Source organism: Myxocyprinus asiaticus, chromosome 5 (genome assembly GCF_019703515.2).
Source record: "Myxocyprinus asiaticus isolate MX2 ecotype Aquarium Trade chromosome 5, UBuf_Myxa_2, whole genome shotgun sequence".
NCBI classification, from domain to species: Eukaryota; Metazoa; Chordata; class Actinopteri; order Cypriniformes; family Catostomidae; genus Myxocyprinus; species Myxocyprinus asiaticus.
In genome coordinates this window covers 36,972,913-36,988,843 of record NC_059348.1, presented here as the reverse complement: position 1 = coordinate 36,988,843, position 15,931 = coordinate 36,972,913, and the positions used below count along the sequence as shown (strand labels likewise).

Genomic DNA, 15,931 nt, shown 5'->3' with positions numbered 1-15,931 from the left:
AAATCTTCAAAAAATCTTAATTTGAGTTCAGCAGATGAAAGAAATTCATACACATCTGGGGTGGCATGAGGGTGAGTAAATAATGAGAATTTTAATTTTTGGGTGAATTATCCCTTTAAGGGCTCTTGTCAGATCTGGATGAATTTGTCAATAAGAGAGGTTTGGAAACATTTCTAGTAATCATTATGGTGAAAATGTCCCACAGGGACATTATATATAATGCTTAAATATAAACCAAAGCAAGATCATGCTTTATTAATGCCTTTTTTCACTATTTCATAGCTTTTAAAGTCCTGCGTGGATTCTTATTTCAATGTAGTTACAGTTTTCAGTGCCAGAAGAATTTAGATCATTAGTTCTGTACAGCAGTACCACTGCTCTCTAAATGCAGAGTACACAGCCTAGTGCATAGGGCAGCATCCCCAGTCGTGGAACACTTGCTGTGTCTGAAACCGCCCATTATCCACTATATAGTGCACTAATTCGAGTGTCCGCCATTTTGTTGGATTGTCTGAATTCTGAGTGAGCCACTCATTCCTTACTTTTGTTCACTCATTCTTACCCACAATGCACTCTAATTTCGAGTGTACATTTGATGTACACTCGATGACGGTTAATTGCCCACAGTCCACCACGGGGAAGACGTACGAGCTGGGAGTTTACTGCTTTCTTCACTCCTGCAGTGTTTTCTTTCATGATGAATGTATTAAATTACTTTTTGACAAATCATTACTTGATTAAAATAACATAATAACATATAGAGAGGCAAAACATACAGATACATTTTAAAATGTACTCTTTATTTGATCAAATGTGTTTACTCTTTATATTAACACACAGCATATATTAAAAATGACAAACAGAATGAAAATGTATTGTATTAATATATTATTTAATAAGAATAACAAGTAAGGCCCAAGTATTTTAAAAGTTCATATGTGATGTTGCTTCTGTGACAGCCCCAGAGATCTGACACTTTGTGTACACGTCAACGTCCGAATTCACTCACTCATTTCGTTCACTCACTGCTGAGATATAGTGCACTAACTGGCATTCACTATATAGGAAATAGTGAACTAGTGAACGATTTCGGACACAGCCACTCTCTTCGCCATATGATCGCCTCGCGCCTGCACATCCCACATGCGCGTGCCTCATGCACCTCGCTGTGCATGTGCAGAAATGCTGTCTGTTCGTGCTCCAGTTGTCAATCATGCGAACAGCAGAGCTAAGCTTTATTTACACTTAACTTGGATGTTTACATGGATTTATACAGTTAATCAGCCCGAAGTAGCTGCAATAGTTTCCAGTACTCCCACGAGGGTGCGGGGTAAATTTGACATGACATGACATGACAATGCGGGACGTGGGACAAAGCGCACTGATATATTGCTGCATTGATTTAAAAATGTACACTTAAAAACTGATGTCATAAGAGCCCAGTTACAGAATCACCCTGAAAATGACCATCACATTCACACAGAAAAGCCTGTATTAGCATCAGAGCCAAAACTTACCTCAGCGTGCTGCCTTAAGTTGAAGCTGTGATTTTAATCTTGAAATATCCGCTTGTCTTGGTGTTAAATGAAGGCATTGCATGACGAAACTATTCTTTTTTTCACTGTGCGGAGCGAAGAAAGTGTTTCACTTTGAAGAGTTTGATGCTGCAGCACTGATGACTTGAGTGACAGTCTGTGACAGCAACACGCACAGCTGTGTGAACATCCGCTCTGGTAAAAGTCTCATTCAATAATCTCTCAATAAATTACGCATTAATTAAAATTAAACCCAGTAATGTAACGACAGGAACGCTGCCCATTGTAAAGAAGTAAAAGTAAAAAAATTTCATTCGAAATTTACTTGAGTGAGAGTAAGAAGTACCCACTTTTAAACCTAAATTTTTTTCCCAAAACATTACTCAAATAAATGTAATGGAGTAAATGTAGCATGTTACTACCCACCTCTAGTGATGGCGCAATAACAGCCAGTGTTTCGTCTCTCACAGCTCGCTCTCTCATTTGTTTGGGTCCCCCGATTAGCCACTCCGGCCCTGCCAACCCTTACTCATTAACCTGACCCTAACCATTTCTTAACAATATAAAAGTCTCATGGCTTATTGCTTCAATACAATACTGCCAATTGTGTCAGAGCACATGTTCCCTGTGTCATGTTTCTGGAATTATAACTACCAATGTGGGCCAAATTTTGTACAATTCGCTTGCACACAGGTAGGCAAGCATGCAAGTAAATGTTTAAAATGTTCACATAGCTTGAGGGTTTCAAATCATTATCTACCCTCGTGGTGTGCTGCATATTACTGCTGCATCTTTTTACCTGATGAAACTACTGAAGTGAATGTGAAACCTCTATAGAATGATGATAATTGTAGCCCCAGGTGCTAAATGTACCATTATGAACAACAAAAATTGTATCCGCGGTATGTGAATTTCACAGTCATAAACAGTCATTCCCATGCATCAACTAGAAAGATGAAAAGTATCCTGCAGATTTGTTAAATACCTTTCAACATCTGTCATTACATCACTGAAATAACCTTTAAAAGCTTTTGAAGGTTTGTGGCATTTTCTTTGTGCCCTTGTTACTGGAGTTCAGATCATCAGTATTTTCCATTTGCTCAAAGAACTCTCCACAGGTAGCAACATGTGTTGTGCCATACATTACAGCCACAGCCTGTTAATGCTGCAGTTTCCTTCAAAGAAAGTTTGCAGAAGTCTAGCTCGCTCTGTTTGCTTGTCCTGTGAATGCCCCTGCTGGCAACACATGAGCGTGCATAAATATTTTTGGTTCCTCTGTGTATAACTCAGGGTTTGCATTGCTTCCTCATACACAGCCACTTAAATATTGTGTCATCCAAGGGATGATTCAAGGAGGCAACAGCACAAAACATCAGAGACAGATCAAAATTCTTGCCGCATCTACCGGATTTTATTCTTTATAGGGATGCTGTTTAAAGTCGACAATTGTGGGTGATTTTCTCCTGAAAGCAATTTGTTGTTCCACATAATCTAAGCATGTACTCCCTGTTCTTGAGGCAGGCTAAGGGGACTCAAAGGCTAAAGACTGTTTCTGCATTAAAGGAATAGTTCACCCAAAAATTTGAAACACTTTGTCATTATTTACTATTATTTTATTATTTGTCCTCATGTTGTTTCAGACTAGCATCATTATGCTGAATACAAAAAGATAATTTTTAAATGAATATCCATTATTTTTAATAAAATGGCAGTTGATAGAGACTCACTGTGATGCTTAACTCTTTTACACGTTGATCAAACTGGTGTTATTACACAAGAATGGGCTCAGAGGCATACAATCAAACTGGTGGAATCTGCATTCGTGCTGCTGTTTACCAGTGAAGAGGGACTAAAGCAGTTGTCAAAATGAATCAGCTGCTCAAATAGTCTTTTCAACATCACAATATATTTATTATTATTTTTTATGCTAATGTAACCGGACCTACTCGACCTGCTCCGAACGGAATTTGAACCAACTTCTCCGGCATGGGAGGCAGGCGCGCTAACAAGGAGGCTAAATGATACAGCCTCTAGTGTCAGTCGCTAGTGCGCCTCTTGAGGCCAGGGGAGTTAGGTTTACATACTGCACAGCTACCTACCAGCTGGCTCCTGTTACACTCACCCCCCTAAACCTCACTCCTATCCAGATCACGGCACCACTGTAACCAGTCCTATTCGACCTGCTCTGAGCGGGATTTGAACCAGAGTCTCTGGCATGGGAGGCGGGCACGCTAACGAGGAGGCTAAAGGCTACAACCTCTAGCATCAGTCGCTAGTGTGCCTCTTGAGGCCAGGGGAGTGAGGTTTATACACTACACATCTACCTACCAGCTGGCTCCCGTTACACTCACCCCCCTAAACCTCACTCCCATCCGGGTCACGGCACCACTGTATCTGTTCCTCCTCCACCCGCTCCAAGCCTAACAGCTGGCTCCCCTTACACTAAAAACATTCAAATAATCACAAAATAAAAGTTTAAAGCTGCTGCAGTTGGAGCTGACTGTTTTTATGCAGCAACGTGGCGACGTTTTCTGATGTCAAATAAAGAATGTACTGTATCAACTAGTTAGTCCACTTGAGTCTTCTCCCATTCCATCTGTTACTCTTTCTCACCACTTCCAGTACAACAGGTGGAAGGGATAGGTTTTTTAGAACCATCTATGGTGGATGAACTCAGAATCCCATGCTGCACTGCAATATAAACAATATGGCAGTGCACATACACGCACATTTTCAATTGTGACATTCGCGATTGCATTTTATCTATCATAATCAATCATTTTAAACATCTAAAAATTACATTACAAATTACATTATATGTTTGATTATATATAATCTGTCCTCTAGTGCATCTGCTGTGAAGTGTAAGGTGACAAAGTTTTTAAATTACAGTGCGCATTAAAGAACTCTGGAATGCTGGGGGATTAGTCAGTACAGGAAAAACTTATTTCACAGTGGCTCACATGTTCATGCGAAAACTCGTGTTGTTTAGATGTAAACCACACAAGTTCTCACATGAGGTTGAGTAAATTATGACAGAATCTTAATTTCTGGGTTAACTTATACTTTAATTACTTTACTGTTTCAATTGGTATACCATGGCCTGGTAAATAGCATGGGATCCAATGTGGAATTTAAAGTAATTACAATTTTCAAACTGTTATGATTCAGTCATAACAATGGAATTTCCAAAGACAACTGTAATCACACTGTGCAAAGACCGTGAAGCTGTTTATTTGAAACAAAAATGACTAGATATCGATTGTAACAGAGATGGAATTCAACACAAAGGGCTTGCAAGCTTGTAAACTAAAACAGAATTTGCGTTCGATTCCCCAGACATAGTTAGAGGAAGAATTGCTGTTTCTCTCCTATGGTGGAAGCATAATGTCACCACTCTTCAAGGCATCCTCTAAGCACCAGCTCCTGTTGCCATGGAAACCATTCATTGCCACACAATATCCCTGTGCTGTCTCTTAGAAGCTTCCTGACAAACACACAGCAATGCTCAGCTTTAAATCCAGGATTTCACTGAGAGGAGAGGCTGAAACATGGATCATTATATCTTATTGTATTTGCTTTACTTCAGCACAACCCTACATGAGAGGTCAGGCAACATAATCAATGATAATCTTTCAAACCTCTTTAGAGGTTTAAAATAAATGGGTGTTTTTTTTATTTATTTATTTATATTTTTGTTGGCCTTAAAAGGGGTAGTTCAATCAAAAATGAAAATATTGTCATCATTTACTTACCCACATATTGTTCCAAACCTGGATGACTTTCTCTCTTCCATGGAGCACAAATGTTAAGGAAATGTTAGGCAGTATCGGTTAACTACAACATGAGGATAGGTAAATGATGAAAGAATTTGTTATAATTATTTAAACTATCCCTTTAAATAATTAATTTCTGCATTGGAATGAGGTTTTGCCAACATTTGGTTCCCACAAGGTTAGTAAATCCTAAAATCACATACATTGTAAAGACCAGTCAACAGTCCCCATGAGGAAAATGGCTTAATAAGCAAAATTATTGTCTTAATGAAAATAAAAAATGCAAACAGATTTGTGTGAGGGTTAGGTTTAGGAGTAAAGGTGGGGTTAAGTGAATAGAACATTTTATTAACTCACTATTAAAACAATAGAAGTCAAAAAAGTCCCCACTTTTATAGAAAAAAGCAAAAAACAAACGTATGTGTGTGTGCATGAATTTGTGCATGCATTTGTAAACCAGTTACCCTAATGTTCGCAATTAAAAATAGCTTGTTCAAAGACTGTGGCTGCTCTGTAAGGACTGCATTTATAATCAGTAAACAAGACCACAGAGCAAAGGGAGGGGCGTGCAAACACCTATGGCAACATTTATAACACAGTCTTGAAATTACTTCCCATGATCATTCTAATCAGTCTTATGCAAACAAAGAGCCATTGTGTAAGGGAGAGGCTGAAGGACCAGAGGAGACTATCTCATAAGGGAAAGTGTAGTTTGTTTGAATGAAATTACAAACAACTGAGCACAAGATGAAACATGAAAGTATTGTTGCATGGCTGAAATTGTTTCAGTATGTGCATTCTGGGACTACAAAACACTAACCCACTCATTCACCTTAGTAGGAGATTAACTTTAATAAACTCTGAATGATCAGTTTTTAAGTGAACAGGCAAAACTGAAACTGAAACTTAAAAAATTAGATGTAAAAGTTTATATATTCCCAAAATGAAGTTATTAAAAAAAAATAAAAAAAAAAATAAAAAAAGGTTTTCCTAGTTTCCATAAACCTATAAAATTCAATTTTAGACTATATGAAAACCTACATGTTTCTGCAGAGTCCGCACTTGCTATTTTTGAGTGTTTTGGCAGTCTAATGTGCTGAGTTCATTTAAAGTTTGAGGTATATGTATTAAAATCTTGACTACTAAGAGGTTTATGCTTTGAAAAATGCAGTCATATCCAAACATTGTTAACAAACTGAAATTCTGGTTAGCTCTGCATGCTGACACTATTTTTTAGTCTCTAAGGATTTCTAATTATAATGTAAATATGCAGGTCTTCATGCATTCAAATATTATGGTGCTCAGATGAAACTCTGTGCAATATAACATTTCACTAAAAGTTTTGTGGAGTATTTTAGTATGGAATTCTGAATTAAATCACAAATTAAGCAAACAGTATAAATACTGTACCTGGCATGTGATTTTATTTTGATATGCACAAATATAGCCAGGGTTGTGGGAAAATGTTTAACTTGGAGACATATATAGAAATATTTGTCTACCCTGCTTTATTGGGGATGTAATCAATAGTCATATATCAATATAATACACCTTGATAATTAAAAGAAAAATGCAGAACACCATTCTTTCTCTCTCTCTCTCTCTCTCTCTCTCTCTCTCTCTCTCTCTCTCTCTCTCTCTCTCTGCCTTTTTCACCATGTTTACTTACGGTCTAACATTATGCTTTTTTTCAGACACCCCTAAAGTGAGAGACAGCGTGACATCTTTGACAACACTATGGCAGTGCCAAATAAACAGTCAACCCAAGCACATCTGACAAACCCTATCTATGACAGCCACATACCACTACACAACATATTGATTGTCAGTGACTTATATAACTGTCCACTCCCTCAGTTTATATATATATATATATATATATATATATATATATATATATATATATATATATATATATATATGCACCTCAGAGTGAGTGGCAGAGATGCAAGTGGTGTTCATTGAAATATCAGCACCATGGACAGCGGCAAGTTGGAGCTACTTGTGCACTTTAATTTATATTCTTCAAATTACAGTTAAATCAATCAAAAGTACAGTTCTATGAATTGTTTAGTCTTTAACTCCACAAGAAACTGGGAGGTCTTGGGATTTGGAGATTACCAACACAGTATTGTGCAAATGTGTTTGAAATAATCTTACAAAACAACAATGTACTCATCGATTTTAAACACAAAGTTTTAGTCAAGTTGTCAAGTGGTCATCTATCTGTCTATCTATCTATCTGTCTATCTATCTATCTACCAACCACTTGGAAATACTCTAAATTGAAATAAACCAATCAATGAATTTGTTTTGTTGTTGTTTGCTTGTTTGTTTCTACAACACAGTTTTTTTTTTTTTTTTTTAGCACACACTTCACACAAATTGAAACATGGGATTCTCATGAGACAGTAAGTGACCACTGAGTCTCTACGGGCGCACAGCTGTATATTTTGACACATATTTTCATAATTAAACACCTCTGTCTGTCTGCCTCTTGGTCTTCTAATAGAGCACCATGCGTCCTATAGCGCAGATAACCACATAACTGCAGCTCGCCGCACAGTATTCAAGACAAAGAACACATAATCTGTTTACAGCCGGCTAAAAAAAAAAAACTGACCAATTAGAGTTTGTGGAGTAGGCCTGCAACGGATAGCAATTTCTATTAATAAACATAACTGGTGTCACAATAAATAATCTAACTTAAAATAATTAGCAATGACAGCAGCCTACTTACCCAGCACAAAGTACGGGAGTTCGGTGTTTTCCAGGTCGTCAACAACGACTATCTCGCCGGGAAAATCATTCCTGACGGAGAACAGCAGCTTAGGCTCGGAGGCCGACGGGCTGTGCATGATGCTCAGGTCGTTCTCTCGCAAAAACGGCAAAGCTGACACCGTCACACTTTTCATTTTGCACTCCATGTCTTGCGATTGATCTTCTTCGCCGTTCAGGCATCGCACACCAGCGGAATAGAGGCCGACATTCCACAAAATGCCAATAAGCAGAGCGGAGTGAGGTGGTAGCATCTTGCTGGAGACTGTGCGACGGCTTCGGCTCCGCGTTTCCAGGCTGCTGCAGTCACTGGGAGCTGGAGGATGAGCGGGGAATGGGTTAGCTAGCAACACACGAACCTCCGGGCTTGCTGTTGAGTGAAAATATTTGATGAACGCAAGTTTTAAGAGTCAGATATTCTCCACCCAAAGACTAAATTATCTTTTTTGTCATCATAGCACGACTCGGCTTAGTGATGACAGCGCGAGAGGCGGAACAGCGCAGCATCAGAGACCCTTATTGGACTTCCCCACCTCAAGCCATTTACAACGATTTTTCTTGTTGCAAATGTACATCCGTTAGCAGTTGCTACATATGGTCCGATTAAAGTTTTAAAAAAGGTTACGCGGCGTTATTTTTACTTTTCCCATTTGATGTTGTCAGACATGTTAAATAGGCTACCCACGCCCTTTTTTCCTTTATTTCTTGCCCGGATCTTTTCACGCAAAACACTTAAATACACTTTAAACGCCTTTAAAAAAAAAAAAAAAAAAAAAAAAACAAGATCCGCATTCCCTTTTTTTCCTCAACGTTTTACATTTTATTTTATGCCTCACAGAACAGGAAAACACAGTTTCAGACTCACAGCCTTCCTCAGTGTGTATACTGTGTGTGTGTGTGTGTGTGTGTGTGTGATATATATATATATATATATATATATAAACTAGAAGACCCTCATAACTGTGTAAGTAAAAAAATAAATAAAAAAAAAAAAAAAAAAAAAAAAAAAAATATATATATATATATATATATATATATATATATATATATATATATATATATATATATATATATATTCAAATTTTTATGAAAAGGCACATTTTGTTCTGATAAAATGGAGTAACCCTAAGAAAAAAAAAATACATATACATATAGTCTCTATATATTAAATACATACAATTTATTTTTATTCTCTCTGAACAACATTATCTGCTATATAATGCTTTTATCATGTATCTGAAGAATACTTCATGGCATATAAACACTGTTATGTAAACACTGTCATGAACATTACCTGAATTGTTTTACTCATCAGTAGATAAAAATGCAAAACATGAGAGTCAATATAGGAGAAGAAAATTAGCTGAATGTTTTACAATTTACTGAAAATCTACTGAAAAAATAAGAGCAGAACTTCAAAACTGAGAAGCCCAGAGCATCTTTTGAAGCAAACAGCAGCTGCAAGCTTGAAAAAAAAGAAGAAAATAAAAGAGAGAGAGAGAGCAGGAAAGAAAGAAGCAGTGCAGTCTGCCCCAAAGAATGATCTCCCTGTGTAATTTTGAGCTTATTCCAGCACTGTAGCAAGGCTTTAGCAAAGTGTGAAGCACTTTTGTGATGAAAGGGCACAGCACTCATTTCAGTTTTGACCTGCACAGTAATTGAACTTTGAGGGTGGTGGGGGAGAGAGGGTATTGCTATACTTGAGGTTCCATGGCTGTGAAATCCTTGTCTCTTTTAGTGTCCTTTTTTCTCACTAAGCTGTTACTTTCTGTGGTTTACACATATCCAGAGGTAATATAAGGGCTGGGGCATAGTGAACTGTGAAAACAGTATGGTGACATTTCTCTGAGGATATGTTTGTCTCCCTCATTATAATACTCTCAAAAAGAAAGTGCTCTGTGTTTAGAGAGGTATTATTGAGATTATATCATTAGCCTAATCAAGATAATGGTGACGTGTAACAATAAGGTTGTTTATGTAAATATTACTTATTTAGCATAGTGAACTAACATGAACTAGCAATGAACAATTGTTGGCTATATACTGAAATAAACATTAGCCGATATTAATAAATTCTGTAAAAATCATTGTTTATTGTTAGTTCACATTATCTAATGCATTAACTAATGTTAATGTATAATTTTTGTAAAGTGAAAATTATTATTATTATTATTAGTGATCTCATGGTATGTAACTGTTAATGCTACAGCCTCTTTATTTTTCTACATTTTATGAGTAAATGATGCTAGATTCCATCTGAGGAATGGGAGCCCCTTTCATCTCTGTATTTGAGGAATCTAACCAGACATGTCACTAACTCTTGTCCCTTTTCTGGAATCAGCAGCAATGCTGGCAGGCAAATGTGCACACAGATGACTGGAATGCCTCCATAAGTGAAGCTACAATCCCATCTTTAAAAAACTTACAAAAAGACAAAAATTGTCCAGAATGTTATTTTGAATAGACCAAAGTGTATGTTATTGCAGTTGCTTACAGTTTTACGTAGGCTATAAACACCACAGTGCATCTAATAGCATTTACAAGAACAAATAACAAATGTAATATAATTAATATCAAATTTGAGCAACATTCACACTTCATTATTATTTCACTGCTCAAGTACTTTAAAATCAAGCTATCAGGCATTGTTATATTTATTGTTCTGCAAATCTTTTCATTATGACACATTTTCATAATGGTATAACCTAGTTGTTTGGTCAAGTACATTGTGAAACAAAACTCAAACTGTGTGTGCAGTGGTTTATGATAGTGGTGGAAAACTGCACTGTAAAAATCATGATCTTCAGTTATGGAGGTACAAAACCAGATGTTACATCATGCTGTTATACCTGACATGTCAGTATTGAGGAAAACGATAGAGTCTCTGTACAGTTTTCACAGGAACTGGATACCATTTTTTCCACCTTCTACAATAAGAGCCTCTTTGTGACAGTGAGAAATCTATGTAATGCATTTCTTCTGCAGTTTCTTACGTACTGGTGTGCATTTGCAGCAATGTCAGCCATTGCAAAACCAATAAGGCTTACTGCATGCTGTATTTGACATGCCAAAGCAGCTGTTACTCAAGGATTTGCAACCCTTAGTAAATCCAGCATATTGTTTTTATTGTTGTCCTTGCATTTTAAATAGTGTGAAGCAGGGTTTAGACGTAAGCTTCTTTTCTAAGACAAATCATACTTCAAATCTACAGTACAATGATCTAATATAAAAGAACAGCATGTTCACATTTATGGAGATTCTCATAAAATGCCAAATAGCAACAAGCTTCTCAGAGGTTCTCGGGACACACATTCTTGCACATACACGCTCTTACTCAAAAGTGTACCTCAATATATTCTTAACTACACTTCTCTACCATATGTTTTGCACATACTGTAAACACACATAAACGCTGAGAAAAACAAATAACCCTCACAATTTTCATTAAAAAGTTAACAAAGAATAATCTGTAAACATTTTAACCAAACACAGAGAACACACAGCTTTCTCCACAATTCATTCTGCAATCAATGCTTCAAAATGTTTCCCACTGAGTTAGAAATGGCAAACAAAATTAACTTCAAAGAGTAGGCTGCCAGCAGTATTTTGTTAAGGGACAAACAATAGTTCTAGATAATAGCACACACTGAAGGATGATGCACAAGCACTGCTGGCATGTTAAATATGACCCATTTGTTAGATTTAGGAGTCAAAGTAATCCCCATGTATTTATAAAACACATCTGTCTTGGAAAATTAAAATATTTATTACATTAGCATAGGAATATCTTTCATGTTCAGTAGATACTTCTATTTACAGCCTTGCTCTTGTTGTCTCCACTGGACTGTACAGTACTGTATGTTCCATGAAAGTTCTACCTCACAGGTACACTTCTGCTTAAATAAGTTTAACTAAAAACAACATGCTCTGCAAGATGAGCAATTTATTTAAAGGCAGGTGTCCTTCCAGCCATGCGCAAGCTGCAAAATAGGACAGATGTTTGACAAAATAAGAGCATTCCTTCCACTCACATACAAGGTGTTACCTCTTAACCAATTAGCTGGAGAAAAGATGAAGCACTGCAGAAATTCTGCTAAAAAAGCACACACATGAAACGATGGCAGTAAAAGTGTTGCAAAAGTCAGTTGAGAGGTTGTAACCCGTGTAATGTGAAACTGAATTAAAATGCAAAAATTTGTGTGAGTGGATTTAAAATTATGTGTATTTCTGTGAATGTCAATTTGTCTTCAACAAAGTCAGACTTTGGGTTTGTTACAATAGTCTGACTGACCAAACATTTGATTTTCACATTAGAGCTGATTGTAAATTTCGAAATACAACAGTAAATTTATTGCACAAGTTCTCAGATCCTAACTTACACATTAACTTCCTTAATAAATGCCCTTCCAAAGTGTAAATGAACTCAAAATATTGAGAAACTGAATGATTAGGGGAGCTCTGAGATATGATGTTCATTCAAACTGATTACTCTATGCATAATAATAAATTCAGGCAGCTGGATGTAAATATGTGATTTATTCTAATATTTTATGAACAAGCATTATGAGGTTATTTTCAGCAGGATTTTATGAGCTAAATATTCTATTCTGTCCACTTATCTATCATGTTTTATATATTGGGGGGGGGGGATAAGGGCCAAGAAAATCTGATTAATCACAGTCATGATAGATCATATTGTTTGCAAGGAATGGAGTGCAAGCAGACAGACCTGATCCAGTCCAAGCTATTTTGACATTTTGTATGCTAGCATAAGAGATCATTTTAGAGTCTAATTTTGTCTAATTCAAAATTGAAAAAAATATTATTACCAGGCTCATAAGCTTGTGGACAACAACAATAACAGTTCATTCTTCATGGGTAAGCAATAGATTTACAATTAGATTTATTCTCCATGAGTCAAAGGAATGAACCTGACATATAGCAATTGCATTCATTTAAGTTTTCAGTAAATGTTAGTGCTATGGCATTAGCACAATTAGGTTAATCAACATTCATTTTTCAAATTGTAGCTCTCTTAGCTCAACAAGCATAATTTTTCTCTATGACATAAGTGAAGTAACGCTCATTCAAGGAGAGTTGTCTCCAGATTGACTGTGGACATCTTCCAGGTTTCTATCCAGAGATTGTGTCCTCTAAATGTTTTTTTTTTTTTTATTTATTTTTTTATGTCAATGTCATAAGACGAATGGCGATGGGGTGTATCTGCACCCTCACCCATAAAGATGAATCACCCTTGTTGTCCCATTTGCCATTATCCAAATGCAGACTAGGCCATGATCTCAGCGACAAACATTGACCTTCCACTCAAGGCAATGATTACCCCCTTGAAAATGCAGCACCTGGCAAGGTAGTGTATTGTTGGCACATAAATATGATGCCGCAAGAAGCAGAAGGAGATCGGGAGACTCAAGTACCCTAGAGTTTGACCATCTATGGCCTATTGGTCATCAAGGTTTCTAATTTGGGACAACCTGAGAATAAACCAAACCAGGGCTAAAAATGTCATTACCTGGCTCCTGGTGATGTGTCCTTCCATATTTACATATTTATACAACTTAATTGTCTTTTCTTCCCTGCCGTGACATTGAAGCTGTGAAAACAGCATTCTATCACAGGTATTACATTTGAAAGTAAGCCAGCACCATTAACGTGACAATATAACCTTGTGATGGACCATTGCACTTGAAATAGAAGGGAGTTAACACAGAGAATATTATTGCAACTGTTGTTTTGAATGTGTAGTCATGTTAACAATCTTATAATTAGTGCTTTGTTCAAATTGTCAGACAGTGTCTCCTGAATTTGCCACTCAGATCTAGCTTTTTATATGTTCTCTTCATTAATCTTGAGGAAATTATAAAATAACTAACAATATGCATGTCAATCATATATAATAACCAGCGTATGAATTAAAAAGCTAAAAAACAGAAAAACAGCTTGTTCCCTGTTTTAGCATTATTCTGCAACATGGGAAAGATGGGAAATCGACATGTTGTTCCCAAATGTTTCGGTACCCAGAAATCAACCATATTCTGACAAATTACTAACAAGTGCCATCAGACATTTTTGCATTAACTCAAATGTGTTTGCCTTTTCCTGTGGCGCTACTAATTTAGGGTTGTGCCAACAGCCTCAGAAACACAGCATCTGGTCACATGGGAACCAGGAAGTAATCACGTTCACATTATCAATGAAGGTTGATATAAATTCGAAGGTTGCCTTTTCCCTTTAAGATTAAATTTTTACACCACCGATGGTTAGGTTTAGAGATGGGATTAGGAGGTAGAGTTAAAAAAATATGCATTCCTGTTGTCTGTATTACATCATTTACAACTAAATATACAACTTGCTTTTTGCGCCACTCTGTGGACATTTTTCAATTGTCTGGGAAACTGGAGATCACACTTGCCTATACGTTCAAGAACACTTACAGCTTTGGCCACTGGGGGCAGTGGTCTGAATTTCAGTTAGAACTAATTGATTTCAGCAGCAGAACGTTCTGCCTACTGTCGCTGATTTCACAAAAACAAGATTGTGAGAAAACTGCATTCACTTCTGTATTCTAAAATACATTTAGATGTTATTTTGTTGCTTTTGCTTGTGTCAACAATTTAGCTTTTTATTTGCTGCCTTTTTTGTAGAATCAAAACTGTGAAAAGGGGTAAGGTTTACAAAGCAAATAGAACTGCAATGCTTCTGGCACAAACAGAGACCTAGCTAGCTTATTTTTATCAAGCCCAGGCAGAGTAGACAAATGATATGCAGAAAATGTTCCAATTGGAAGCAAGCTCTCAGTTGCAATGAATAAGAATAGTTGTCATCCATACATTGGAGGAACGCTGAAAACATTATATCCAACATTGGTAGATATTAACTTGACTCAGCTGTCATAATTATCTAGTAAATGGTGTGAAACATGCTCAAGTTATGCCATATTTTAAGCACCAAAATATCAGTAACACATGGGAGTAACGGATGTCAGTTGTTGTTTTGAGACAAGAGACATAAACCTCCCTTGCATTCTGTGTCCTGTCAAACTTATCAGTCTCACCCACTTAATAATTGCTGCAATAACATGTTTTGCCAGTTTGAATTTGTTCACACACTGAATGCAAAATATCCTGTTCAGCCAATAAATTCTTGTCAAGGTGTAACAATGGCCGGCAAGGCAATGACAGGCAGACGAAGACTAGATGATGTGAAGAACCCAAGTGCAGTTTATTAAAAACGTGAAATCCAAAAACCGTAAATCAAACATGAAACGAAACAGACATAGACAACTTGACTTGACTTGACTTTTTTTGCAGATTTTGTGTTCAGCAATTTATGAAATGTTAATTTGTCACCATTTCCTGCATACATATAACTTTATACAACTCTTCCATAACGTAACCTTCAGCAAGCACTTCATAAAGCAATCTTTGCCCCTGAAGAGGAAAACATCTTGCAAAGCAAAGGAATTACACACAATAGCTTGAAATAAACTCATATAGTATATCGCAATAGCTAACACAAACCTTGATAATGGTGACAATCAACAAACATAAAGTAAAAAAAGAAAAAGAAAAAGAATCTTAACATCACATCAAATAACTAACAGTGATGACAAAAACTACTGCATAAAATCAGCGAACAGCAAAACAATAAGCCTATAACTATAACACTAACCATATATTTTATTCATGCTGCAATTAATGCTGGGAGCTCACAATTAAGTAACAGTTTACAATATGAAAATTTTGCTCAGACTACTTTGTTAGGATAGACGGAGCAACATTTTGAAATGTTGGTCTAACATTTATGTAGTTTCAAAGGAATTCA

At 36.6% G+C, this 15,931-nt stretch overlaps 1 protein-coding gene across 4 annotated transcripts in view; it reads right to left on the bottom strand.

The window, feature by feature from the left end:
* The window catches only part of LOC127441377 (astrotactin-1-like), a 502,716-nt gene extending 493,952 nt beyond the window's left edge, over positions 1-8,764 (bottom strand). For 3 of the 4 annotated variants that reach the window (XM_051698731.1, XM_051698728.1, XM_051698732.1), the window contains exon 1: positions 8,052-8,763. In XM_051698731.1, the coding sequence (XP_051554691.1) occupies positions 8,052-8,343 (292 nt within the window). In that variant the 5' untranslated portion in view covers positions 8,344-8,763. Of the gene's footprint in view, positions 1-8,051 lie in introns of all 4 variants that reach the window. The other variant, XM_051698730.1, reaches the window with a different exon arrangement.
* Positions 8,765-15,931: the final 7,167 nt, after the last annotated feature.